We start from the raw sequence: 13,406 nt of genomic DNA on the forward strand, positions 1-13,406 counted from the left end.
AAGTGAATTAGTGGTAGACAATTAGCAAACCAAGAGCAAATTAGTTTTTGAAAAGCTTCTCTCTTACACAGAGATGTGTTCACATGTGCTGTTGCAGTAGTTGATTAAAAGGCAGGACTTTGTAATTGGTATCAATGACTTTTGGGAGTGGTGTTCCTCATTGTCAGAGAAATAAGAGTGATTAGAACCATCAAATCAAATGAAACAAAGTAAAGAGCCCCGAAGGCCCCTTGCAGATGTTGGGGCTGATGGAGCCCTTCCAGTGAGGTGTGGCAAAAAGGATGTGCAGGTGAGGTTTGTACACAGTGATTTTACTGCTGCTGTTGTTCAGTGTCATGTTAGGGAAAAGGAGTATTTTTAAGACTGAGGAAGAAGTGAACAAGACACTGCAGAGGACAGAACTGAAGGCACAAAAGAATGAGTAGAAACCTTTGTGGTGTGAACAGCTTAAGGTCCATGAACCCAAATGAGATGTTTGAGCGGGTAATGAGGGATAGGTGTGGCAGATTGCTAGAGGTGTCTGTCCATTTCTTTGATTCCACAAAATTCTCAGTGAGGAAAAAGCCCACTGAAAATGAGGTCTGTCCTTAGTCAGTTGTTAGATTTTTCATTTAAGTTTAATTTGGTCATCTAGTGTCTATTTAAAATAAAAATAGACTTGCCATTCTGGTGTGAAAGCTAAATAAGTTCACTTGTGGAAAAAGGATTTAGGAGAAAATGAACATTTCTAGTTAGTTAATACCTGAAAAATTAATGTATATGCCTTTAGAACATAGAAATTTCACTAGAGTTTAGATGTACTTTAGGAAGGTTAGCACTGTCTGATATAAATATTCATACTGTCAACATTGTTAGGAGCTTTTGTAAGTATGTTTTGTATCATGAGCCTGGATCACTTGCAGATGGTGTCTGTAAATGTATAGCAGTGGCTGAAATCAATTCCTGTGATTTTTGCTTAAGAACATTTTTGCACATTTTCCTACATGAAAATTCTCTCAATTTAATTTACCTTTTATGTCACATAATTAAATCAATTTACAGGTTAAAATCTAGTTGATAAGCTTTTGCTGCTGACCATAGAGGCAATAAAAATACCCTGCCAGCTTTCTGCATGTAATTCATAATTTCTCTTGGTGCCCAAGGTTTTGGAAGGGGACAGAATATTTTGCAGATGCAGGATGTGCACCTGGAATCTCCTGGGAACTGGGATCAGACAGGGAAGCAAAGGGACGTAGGTTATGTTAAGATGAGAACAGCAAAACTGCTCTTTTAGTACAATGTAGCTTGGGACAGTCTACATTGTGTTCTTTTAATTAAACTGATGTCTGTATGATCCCTTTGGTCGAAATGCTAATGATCCTACTTTGTGTAACAACTAACCACTTTAAAGAGGAACTCTTATTCTCAGCCAAACTTGGAACTGTGAAAACTTGAGTTTACCTTTCAGGCATTGATTTTTTTTTATTTTTATTTTTTTTTTCTTCCTAATCCACTGTAGATAAAGTAAATGCAAAACTCCTCATCCCCTTTTCTCTCCTGTCTATTCATGCTAATGGGGTTTTACATATTAAAGTTTTTTGGTTCTACCATGACAAACTTCTTTCCCTGTTACTGTGAGTTGGCAGTAGGGACAAATGGGCAGAGGGAATGGCCATTTGCAGCGTTAATGGCTTCGGGTAAGAACATAGGAAGGAATTCCTGAAAGGTAAAATGATTTCCAAGAGCTTATTCACGTTTTTATTGTTCTTTGACTGAGCACAAAAGTTCATCTTTAAATATTAGAAATAGTTGCCATATTGGGGTGGGGATTGAAATTAAATAAACCTGTGGGTTGTCTTGCTGTTCCTAAAGTAACACACTGAAGTTTGGGAAATACTTTTTCTAGAAAGTGCCAGTGTCAGGACATGTGATGCTAAGACAAGATTTTTTTTTTCCAGCTCTTAAGAGGAACAGTAGGAAGCTTGAGACACCATCCAAGCTGCTAAATATTTTAGGAGCCTGGTTGTGTTAATACTCAAACTTAGAAGCAGTCATTTGTGATACAAATTCATATCTGGCTGCTACTTTTCCAGATAGCCAAAATTGTCTGCCAGAGGGCTTTTCATTATTGTTTCCCCCCCTCCTGGTGTGAGCATGATGAAACAACAGGACTTAGTATAGCCAAGAATAAAACAAGGAAATACGATGCATGAAACCTCAGTCAGTAAATGGGTGAATAGACATATATTTAATAAAATTGTTAGTTTAAGAATCTTGAAGTCAGATGTTAAGTGTGAATGTCTGATTGAATGAGACTCCTGCAAGGTAGTTAGTCCTACAGTAATGTACTCACATTTTGTTCTTCTCCAATTTCAGTATTATGGACTGCAAATCTTGGAAAATGTGATAAAAACAAGATGGAAGATTCTTCCAAGGAACCAGTGTGAAGGTAAGGAGGGATTTTTGTCTTTTCCTCAGAACTTTGTGTATTAACTGAGATTTAGACTTCCAGTCTCTAAGTAACATTTCTGTCATGTGTTATGATATCTTGAATGATGAAACCACATCTTTCACTTTTGTGATAGTGGTCTCAGTGGGTTAGTGAGCAGCTGAAATTCTGTGAATTTGTGGAAAAGGTGTGGCTGATAGTTTTGAAACATCTGAGGTGAATCCCTGACATTGAGGTAGAGGTTTTCATTCTCTGTACTTGGAACAGGAGGTTTTGTTTTCTTCACCCTCTCGAAGCTGTGTGTGCAGCCCCAAGCAGACGCTGTAACCCACTTGTTACCTTGTGTAGGTTTCTGTTATTATTTTGAAATTGTAAACAGTAACAATGATTTTAAAATGGAAACAGTAAGTAAATGCACTTTCTTACCTATTGATGGTCACGCATCCTTTTAGGCAGGAGGTACAATATATAAACAGGCAGATGGTTGTAATTGGTGCAGTGTAGGGTAAGTCCCAGTGTCACATCAATGCAAGGGGGCTGGAAGTCTTTAAATCAATTCTGTGCTTAGTTTATGGGTTTTCCCCTCCCCTGTAGCTTGCAATGTTGCTGACTTTTAGATACTTGCTTCAGTAAGTGGAGGTACCCCTGTGGTTGCAGGGTTAGTGTTTTCACATGGCTGGCTGCCACAACTTGGGACTTTAAAACATTAAGTGCAACCACTTCAAATTCTTGACATTAAATGGTGTCACTCTTCTATACTTGGCTTTTAATTAGTTCCAAGCCCAGCTTTTAGTAAAAAGTTCCATATTTCTGTGTTCTGCTGAGAGCTTTTATTAACCATGCTGAGCCATGCTTTAAATTTTTACTGCCAGTGCTTAGGTTCTGAAACTGTTATTAATTAAAACAGAATTTGAAGTGTTGATGAAAACAAATGCATAAAGAGGGACTTTTACATTTTTGTGCTTATTCCTCTTCTCAGCTTTCCCCCATCCCTTCCAGCTATAGGTTGGCAAAGGGTAGCTGTCTTTGAAAGTAAAACTTTCAAAAGTAAAGTTTCCATTCATTCTGCTGTTGGAGGTTTCTAGGGAGCAGCTTCAGTAAGGCTTGGACACAACTATGCCCTTTTGAGAAACTAAAAGAGCACCTTATTAGTTAAAGTTAACTGATCTTTGTGCTTCTAGTTACTGGAGTATCTCAGCTCAGTCATATTTTGTTACATCCCTGGCTATGAGCACTTAGTTTCAGCATTTTGAAGTTGTTGTCCTACAGTTTTTGGCTGTGGGAGCAGAGCAGGAGGAAAAGGAGCTAGGAGTATTGCCCACTGGTGAAGGGAGATGTAGAACAGATGTCACTGGGATGGACCTAAGTTGATAGTTTGGAACTGAACAGGTGCCAAATACAGGATGTAATTCAGGAATTCAGTGTCTTAAAATTCATGCTCTTAATGCATAGGAGAGCTGAGAAACAGTGGTAGAGGGATGAGGTTGCTGCTGGCTGTGCTTTGGGTCATTTTATCTCTAACAGTGCCAGTGCTGTTGGAGTGGTTCCTGCCATCTAAGAAGACGCAACAACTCTATATGTTACAAGGCAAAATAAAGTTACTGTCTGTAGTTGTGTAATCATCTTGAGGTATCCTGTTCTTACTTTTTCTGACTTACATATCTATGAAAACTCCAGAGGAAATAAAAAAATCCTTTATAATAACAAAAGTGTGTTTTTGTTCAGCTTTGAAAACATTTTCCCTTTGACAGAGGCAAACTAAAATTGCGAAATTGACTTTTATCCGGTTCTAGGGAAACTAGGTTAGTGGCTTTTACTTGTGTGGTAGAAGAGAAACCAAACGTATTTTCTGTACCTTGGCATTTTATCCAGCTTGGCCTCAGTGGTATAGGAGGGAGAATCTGTTTCATCTCTAATCCAGTTTGATCTGGTCTGTGGTAGTTGTTTTTTAATTTTTTTTACTTGGCTGATGATACAGGCTGGTACAAAAGAGCTGCTCCAGAGCTCATTTAGGTGGCTTGATTATGTGGGAGATAGTAATGCTGGTTAAATTGAAGTTTCCTTGACTCCAGCCATTCTTTGGTTGACAGGATTTTCCTGTTGGAAGTCTAACTGTTGGAATGTGTGTGCAGGAAACTGAAACACTGTGTACAATGGAATGCCTAGTGACAAAGCAAATCATGCAAGTTTCAAATCAGTTTTACCTTATATCATAATTTATAAAACATGTCTTCTGCATGTCTGGTTGGTTTGCGTAGTAAATACAGTTGACAAGTGTTATTGTTGGTGAAGAGGAAACTAAATACATTTATGAGAAAACCACTGTTCCCCCTTCGTAGCAACAGCAGTGCTTAAGAGATAAAGTCAAGAGCAGATCTGAATTAAATGGTCAGTAAATAAACGTTTTTGAAATTACTTCCCAGATACTTGCTGGTAGAAAGAAAGCAGTGTTGCTAATTACAGAACATGAACTGTAACTTTTTACCACTTTTTTTTTTTTTTTTTTTTTTAAACAAGTTGTACATCAGAATGACTTGCTGGGTTGTGTGGTTAGCCAGAGGTTTGTTACTGCTTCTCTCTGTGTTCTGGAGGGTTTCAGCTTCCAGCCTTGAATTTCAAATGCAAGGAGGAAAGTGTTTTCTTCCGATGTCTTCTTTAGACTTGAAGCTCTGTTCTGAAGTTTTTCTTCTGTTTTAAAATAACTTTTGGATTTGAGCTTTTCTGGCCCTGCTGGCTTTTAACTTTTGTAAAATAGCTTTCTGTTCCTCAGGTGGTGTTGTTTGTGAGCACTTCTTGAAAAGTTTGTAAGTTTGTTTTTACCTTTCCATAATTCTGAAACAAAAATCAGGCAAAACAATCAATTTACAATTCTAAAATACTGATGTGATAGCTTTTTCTTTTTCTTTTTTTTCTTTTTCTTTTTTTTTGTTTTGTTTGTTTGCTTTTGGAGTTATCAGTGGGAACCAGTTGGTTCTGTAGACAAAAGTGGAGTTTAAGGCACAGAAGGGGTAAAATTCAGTTAAATCAGATGCCTTACCTGTGTGTTCCGCCTTGAGACGTGTTTGGTCATAGCCCCCAGCAATGGTTAGCCTTGCTCTGTGTGATTTATTTAGTCCTAAGGAGGGTGCTTGGAATGGCTCTTCCACGTATACAAATGATGTCATGTGGCTTTCATTGAAGCCTGGCTGGGGGCGGGTGATGTATTCCAGAACATCCCAGGCAGTGCTGAACCTGGCTCATGGCCAGGCTCTTGTGCCATCATTCTCAAGTTGGACTTCTGGGTTTATTGAGGTGTGCTACTAAATTGCTTTAAACTCTGATATCCTTTAGAGTTGATTGTTTAATAACACTCAGAAAGGATGGCATTTGATTAAAGTGCTGTGGTCTCAAAAGGATTTTCTCTGGCAGTGTGAAAACCTGCCTGGGAAGAAAGGCTTTTTGGTCTTCAGTGCAGTGATATGTTTCATTAATCCTGCATTGTGAAATGAAATACTGTTCCCCTGAACAGAGCGAGCTTGTCTGGAGTGTTTGGAGCTGGAATGGATAAAGCACTTCTTCATTATGAAACATAAATTGCTTGTACAACTTTTCTCATCCTGAAATGAAAAAGTTTTGTTCAGAGATGCAGTTCAATGTTTTCCAGAAAGGTCCTGGAGTTGAGTGTAAAGCTTTTGATGTAGTGGAAGCTGCTGTAGAGGAGATTTTTCTGTGCAGCGATGAGATCTTTTAATGGAGATTCCTGGCCTGCTTCATGAGGAAGATGTTTCTTTGGTTCTCTGTAATGAAGAGGGGATGAGCTACATGGTACTTCCGTGTGTGTGTGTGAAGACAAACTCTGTGCCTTTTTTCAGAGTTTTCATGAGTTTTCTGTTGAAAAGCAAAAAGATCATGGATTGATTCAGTTCACCACTAAGGGGTAAAGATGATTGTGGGACTGTATGGGAAAGCATTGTTTCTTAACACTAAAAATAAGATGCTATTTTGACTACATTTTGGGACTAAACGGTTCAGTGTGTGTATGTATACAAACATCCCCAGAGAGGACAGCTCATCTTTAGCATTTGAAATTCTAATTTGATTGCAAAATAATGTTAATTTGCTGAGTTACATAGCCCACCTGATTCATTTGTGCCTATTATTCTTTAATACAAGCAAAGACTTTATTAATCTTAGTAAATTAGAGTGAGCTTGCATCTGCAGCACCAGCTAGCATAATTTTTAACACTTGTTAAATGCTTGTCCTCTGTGATTGCACAGAAGGATGTGCTTGTGTGCCTTGAGGACAAGAGGGTTTGTTGCAGGTGTGTGTTTGCTGATTGTGTCCGTGGTTATTTACCTGCTGTACTGGGCTGTGGCAGGAGCTCTGCTTAGGGTACATAGAGTGTGGGAGAGGTAATGGCTTCCTAGAGCACATCCAAAGGTTAAACTAGAGGATATTTCCTCAAGTTCAGGCTGCAGAAATGACTCATGTTGGATAACATGACGTTCTTCACTGTCCCAGTTCCACTTGAAGCTTGGGTCACTTGGGAAAACAACTTTCCCTCCAGGAAGGGTTTCAGTTTTACTGGATGTTTGCCTCTGTCGAGGAGCAACTTTTACAGAAGGATGACAGTATCTAATGGATATCCAGGAATGTTCTAAAAGGCCTCAAGTTCATGCCCTTGCTCTGTCATCCCTTTTATGGGACTTCGTACAAAAATACTTCTCAGGCTTCGCTTTCCAGAAAATTCCAACAGTGGGGCTGGTCCAGGCCTGCAGCAGGGTCTGCTCCCTTTGATTGTCCTGAGATCAGTGCAGTTGCAAGGTTAGATAATATTTGAAGAACATTTTGTGTGTCCTGGGTGTTGTGGTTGGTGTGGCTTTTGTTTTGTTTTATTGGAAGGTCTGTTTTCCTGCACTGTCTCTTCCTGCTTGGCTCAGTGAAGGGCCTGAACTTGGCAGTTGTAGTGTTGGCCTCTTCAAGACTTGTTCAGCTGCTTCTGTGATGGAAGGAGACCTTCTAGGCAGTGGCTGTGGGGTCTGTGCATGTCCTGTGCTTTCCTTTCTAACATAACACTCCCTTTTAAGTTCCCCAAACACAGTGCTTTTAGCTTATCCCATGGATTACTGCCCCTGAACAATTTCTTGGACATGTTCTGCTGAAATATGGTAATGAGCCTCTGGGATGATTTTTGTCAGAATATAAATTTGACATATATTTGTTCTGCTGAAAATTATCTTTCCTATGGAATGATAAATAAATGAGCTGTTAAATATGGAGCAGAAACCATAACACTTGAAGTTGAAAAAGTATAAAATGACATCTGTGCCAAAAGGAGCATTAGAGGATTGGATAGCGGCTGCTTTTAGGGGATTAAGAATATGACTTTGTTTACTGGGTGGACAATCTCAGGAGCCTGCAGTGTGATGTGTGAAAAGGAGCAAACTTTTTAGGTTGTCTTTTGAGCTGTGGTCATAATTTTTACTTTATTTTAATTTTTTAAATAGAGAAACTGTGAAGCAGAGCAGCTGTTCTCCTCTGCTGGTCTCAAGGCCAGATCGATGGCAGCACAGTATTCAAGTTGTTAGTGAACAGCACAATGCCATTGGTGCAGCAAGATGGAAAATACAATGGATTTGCAGTTGGAACTCTAAAAGCAATATTAACTTTTTAATTCCTTTTTGAATTGCAAAAAGTTGCAACAGTAGGCTTCCCTTAGTGGTTTGGCAGATGGTTATAACAGTTTAGTTTCTGGCACTGCAAACCTATTTCCATACTGTTTGGGGGGCTTTCATATATCATTTGTGAATTACTGTAATGCTTCAGCAGAGAGTGTGTTTTAGGTTTAAAAACATCAGAGCAGGCCTGTGATGCTTGGTAATAACTCTTACTCAGTGCCTGACAGTGATACTTTAATAATGACCATTCTCCTGGAGCAGTGGGGATTGATCCCAGCTGATGATGATGAATTCCACCTGCAATTGGAACTACCTGTAGAACAGCTCCTGTCTATTATGTATCTAATGGCTCAAAGTCTGGATCTAGTTTTTCCAGCTTTCACGAGGATGCAATTAATAAATTATCCCTTTTAATCCTCTTGCTTAAGACTGAAATGAAAAAAAAAAATTAAAAACTATCTACTAAATTTGGTCAAGTCTTAAACAAGTTTTAAAACTTAGAACAGAGGGTGTGGATTATGTCTTCAACGGAAGACATCTCCTGAAAGTGAAAACTTCTGAAGTCTTCAACACATGCATGTTGTCTGTGTGAGTCAGCTGACTTGTCTTGTTGAAGAAATTATTGAAGCAGGATTTTTGGGTTCATGAATTTGAATAGCTAAGCATCCACCAATTTTCAAACTTCCTTACGACAAGAAAACACTTGCCTGGTTTGAAGTGTGGTGTCAGGGCTGAACTCCTGGAATGTTCACCTGGGTTGTGACTCCAGGCCCCCTGTGCGTGCCTTTTCCTGGGATTTGGGTGTTTTTGTACAGAATGGATATTGTTACTTGGAGAGTAACTGTTTCCATGGATTTAGTAATTAGGAGTGAGCTGAGGGTTAGGTGGCAGAATGAAACTTTCAAGCAGTGTCGCTTCCATACAGTGATCAGGGGTTTTCTGGTTTTATGGTAGAGCTGAAAACTCTAAAATAATTTAAACACATTTGTAGAAGAAACACAACAAAATGAAGAGTTTTAACACACTGTGTGTCCTTGGTTGTCCAATTGCCAATGTAAGGTAAAAAAAAGTAAAAGCAATAAAGCAGAATTTACTGAGTTTGTGGACTCACAGCATCCATATGTGTTATAAAAGCCCAATGGTTCACACTGAAATTGTGCTGTATTAGTGAATGAAGTTTTGAGTTCTGTTCTTGTAAGAGTTTACTGGAGAAGCTTTGCTAAACTCTGAGTTAAAAATGCATAGGAATTCCTGTTTTTAAAATGGATCACCTAAGTAGACGGGAGCACTTCTAAACTTCTGCATGCAGTGCAGGTGATGTGTCAAAGCTTTCCATGCACTTTAGCAAACCTGGCATTAAAACTGGAGTCGCACTTAGGAAGTTCTGTTTATTCTTGGAGTTCACTTTGACCTGGTATGAATTACTGCAAGGATACTCTAATCCTTAGTCTTTTGCTTCATTGAAATTACTTTACTGGTGTAAAGTAATTCTGTACATCTAAAATATCCCCTGTCAGCATTGATAAAGGTGTATTTTTCCCATGTATAGCACACAAGAAGGATGCTCACTGACTCAGGCTAATCTGGCCTGTTAGAGATGTTTCTGGTTTAAAACCATGAAGAATCTGAATTCATAAGTACTTGTTGCTACATCTGTGATATCTGGCCTAGCTGAAAATAAATCCCTACCTTTTTTGCAGGTATTAAAAAATACGTTGTTGGCCTAATTATCAAGACCTCATCTGACCCAACGTGTGTAGAAGTAAGTGAAGAATTCTCGGGAGGATGAGGGAGGGGAGTGTTATACACAACCTGACTCCTCTCTTCTCTTTTCCAGAAAGAGAAAGTGTATATTGGGAAACTGAATATGATTCTTGTTCAGGTATGCCAGAGTTCATAACATTTTAAACCTTGCTATAAAGTCTCTGCCATTGCTGTGTGTCTCACGTGGGGCTGGCTCCCTTTGCAGATCCTGAAACAGGAGTGGCCGAAGCACTGGCCGACGTTTATTAGTGACATTGTGGGAGCAAGCAGGACCAGTGAGAGCCTCTGCCAGAACAACATGGTGATCCTGAAACTGCTGAGTGAAGAAGTGTTTGATTTCTCCAGTGGCCAGATTACTCAAGTAAAAGCTAAGCATTTGAAAGACAGGCAAGTATATATGTTTAAATCTTAATGAACAGAGTAGACTTTGTGCTTGCTGCTAAATAGTTGCTCTCACTTGGAGCCCTTGTGTGAACACTTACAGCTGTATAATTCCATTTTGAGCCCAAGAGGGTTACTGATTTTTCTTTGAAGCACTACTCTAAGGGGATCCCCAACTTCATTTTGTACACGGAGGGATTTGTACCTTGCTGCAAGTAGCATCTGTTGACTAATGGTTCCTACGCTTTTAAAACAGCATTCAGCATTGATTGATTGTATTTCCTTCTTTCCTTAGAATTTGCAGGCACAGGCTTCAAGCTACCTCAAATATGCATTACTACCATGAAAATGGGGTTACGCCAGGTGGCTTTAGAATGCCTCCATGGGCGTAGGTCTTAAGGACCTGTCCTGTGAGCATAGATATTTTGATTTATGAAATGTGGAAATGCTTAGTTTTCAATTAATTTTTTTTTACAGCATGTGCAATGAATTCTCTCAGATATTTCAACTGTGTCAATTTGTGATGGTAAGTCACATGTCTTTAATGATATTTTTAAAATTCCTCCCTTTGTGCCTAACAGTGTCACAATGTCATAAACTCTAAATGGTTGTTTGCAGGAAAACTCCCAAAATGCTCCCTTAGTCCATGCAACTTTGGAAACGTTGCTACGGTTTCTGAACTGGATTCCTCTGGGGTATATATTTGAGACCAAGTTAATCAGCACACTAATATACAAGGTATTATTGCAAAAAAATGATAGCTCTTGAATACAAGATACAGAAAATACAAGTTGCAGAAAAGTTGTACAACACTTCTGTAATGCTCTTTATTTTTTTTTCCTTCCCTCAATAGTTCTTAAATGTTCCCATGTTTCGAAATGTCTCTTTGAAGTGCCTCACAGAGATTGCAGGTGTCAGTGTAAGCCAGTATGAAGAACAGTTTGTAACACTTTTTACACTGACCATGATGCAGTTAAAACAGGTAAATGTTTATCAGAAATCTCCCTTTGAATTTCATATCACAAAATCCATTTCTGTAGAAAGTTGACAGGTTTATGTTCATTATAGAGCTCTTGATAGGAAAAGTATTGTTCTTTGGTGGTATTTGTGGCTTGATCAGAAGATGCCAAGTGTGTTTTTCTGAACTTGATTGCAGCTGCATTTCTGCTCTATTGATTTGATTAATTTACGAGATATTTTGGGCCCTTGGGCTGTCTCATGGGGAAATGTGAACTATGTGTCTCAAGACCTAAACTGACCTAACTTCTGCAAGTTTCTTTTTTAATTTTTGGCACAGATAGAAACATTTCTTACTAAAAGCTATACATCAAAATTATATAATTTGGTGATTCCCCTCTGAGTAGTTCAGATTCAGATACATGAGTCACTTCCTCAGTGTGTTTATATAAAAGTGGATGGATGAAGGGTTTTTTTTTTTAAGTCTTTTCCTCTCTTGGCAATGTTGGTCTGTCTTGAAGGTTCGTCATAAAAACCAAACAGCAACATACTTGTTAATACAAAGTAGTTGTTGTGTATAAAAAGGGAAATTCTTGATGCTTTCTTTTTGTTAGATGCTTCCTTTAAATACTAATATCCGACTTGCATACTCAAATGGAAAAGATGATGAACAGAACTTCATTCAGAATCTCAGTTTGTTCCTCTGCACGTTCCTCAAGGAGCATGGTCTACTTATAGAAAAAAGGTTAAATCTGAGGGAAACACTAATGGAGGTAAGTAGCTTGATTTATCTGGTTTAGAAATGTAGCAGGTGTGTTCTCATGCTCAAAGGATGTGATATTAATGGAATTTCTAGATTGTTGTAATTAAAGTTGGTAAGAGAAAAAATCCAGTCAGAAATACAAAACCCCCTCATAAGGTTTGTTTCCTAGTATGCTTCAGTGGCATTCTCTTTTCAGTGATCTTTTACCAGTGCAATGTCTGAAAATTTAACTCTGTTAAGTTCACCCTCTTCTTACTTGTTCCTTTATGGAAGTGTCAAGTAGTGCTTCAAAGTAAATGAATACATTCTGTTTCTATGGGTTTACTTGTTCTGTTTGACTCTCACGTGAAGAAGGTGTGTTGGTGTGACTTCATCAGTCTGTGTTTTCACTGAGCATCCAGAGCTGCTCTCTAGGGTCCAGCAAATGCTGTAGGCCAGTTCCTCCATCCTGGTGCAGCTTCTTGCCTAGTTTGCCATTTCCCAGCTGAAAAGTTTTAAATAGTCTTCAAGGATGATACTTTCTATGTAATAAAGACTGTGTGTACCAGTAGCAGAGCCCTACCAAGTGACTGTGACAGTAAAACCACTGGGATTGTGGCAAATATTGGAGATTCAGATAAGAATGAAGGGTTGGAAAGGCTGAAGTACTGAGGGTACTGCTTCATGCTGTAGTAGGGGTAGATCACAAGAACAGGGTTCTCAGTTGTGTTGTTTCAGTTGTGAATAGCAATTTTGCTGGGATTGAACTGTTCTATGGTGATGTTTTTGCTACTGCTCCACCCCAAGGGAATGGAAGTTGCTCCATATCCCCTTGAAGCACCATTTTCTGTGTGCAGAATCAAGCTCTGTGCAGGATTGCAGGTTGTAGGCTGAGGAACTGCCCTGAGACAGGGGAAAAAAACCACCACCGCTATTTTTAAACCTGGAGACTAGGTATATTGGGAGGGGGAAGTGCATTTTGCAGGTTGATTAGCTGTAATCCAGTCCATCTGAATTCCAGTCTGTTCCAGCCAGTGTTCTCAATATCTTCTGGAGGTAGCCCTCTACAAAAAAAACAACAACAACAAAAAAGCATATTATTAAAATTGGCTGCAAATATCAAATTGTACCTCATTTATAAGCTGGACTCAGAGGAGTATCACTTTTTTGTTTTCAGTAGAGCAGCTGGTAACAGTTCCAGATAATTCCTGAATTTGCGAGTAGTAAGCTTTTAAAATAACTGAGAATCAGGGGCACACAGCTCAAGGCTCAAGTTTCTGCTTACACTGAGGCTGTACTATGAAGACCTGTGTAAAAAGACATTTACAGAACTGCATTCTGAAGACTTTCAGTCTTGAAGTGTTTAACAAAGTTCTTGTGCCTGCCTAAAATGGTTGCAAATTAAACTTTTGTAAGCTCTGGTGTAATAGAACCTAAGTACAGGTTTACTTTAAAAAGCTGTGTGTCATTCTAACC

The 13,406-nt window shown here is 38.9% G+C and overlaps 1 protein-coding gene across 3 annotated transcripts in view; it reads left to right on the forward strand.

Annotated features, from left to right (window-relative positions):
* Nucleotides 1-13,406, forward strand: part of XPO1 (exportin 1) — a 34,332-nt gene that overhangs the window by 9,693 nt on the left and 11,233 nt on the right. For all 3 annotated transcript variants that reach the window (XM_053972930.1, XM_053972929.1, XM_053972932.1), the window contains 8 exons: nt 2,356-2,428; nt 9,787-9,848; nt 9,924-9,968; nt 10,056-10,237; nt 10,709-10,757; nt 10,850-10,969; nt 11,085-11,213; nt 11,803-11,961. In XM_053972930.1, the coding sequence (XP_053828905.1) occupies nt 2,356-2,428; nt 9,787-9,848; nt 9,924-9,968; nt 10,056-10,237; nt 10,709-10,757; nt 10,850-10,969; nt 11,085-11,213; nt 11,803-11,961 (819 nt within the window). The remainder of the gene's footprint in view (nt 1-2,355; nt 2,429-9,786; nt 9,849-9,923; nt 9,969-10,055; nt 10,238-10,708; nt 10,758-10,849; nt 10,970-11,084; nt 11,214-11,802; nt 11,962-13,406) is intronic.

The sequence above is a fragment of the Vidua macroura genome, chromosome 3, assembly GCF_024509145.1.
Source record: "Vidua macroura isolate BioBank_ID:100142 chromosome 3, ASM2450914v1, whole genome shotgun sequence".
Taxonomy (NCBI): Eukaryota; Metazoa; Chordata; class Aves; order Passeriformes; family Viduidae; genus Vidua; species Vidua macroura.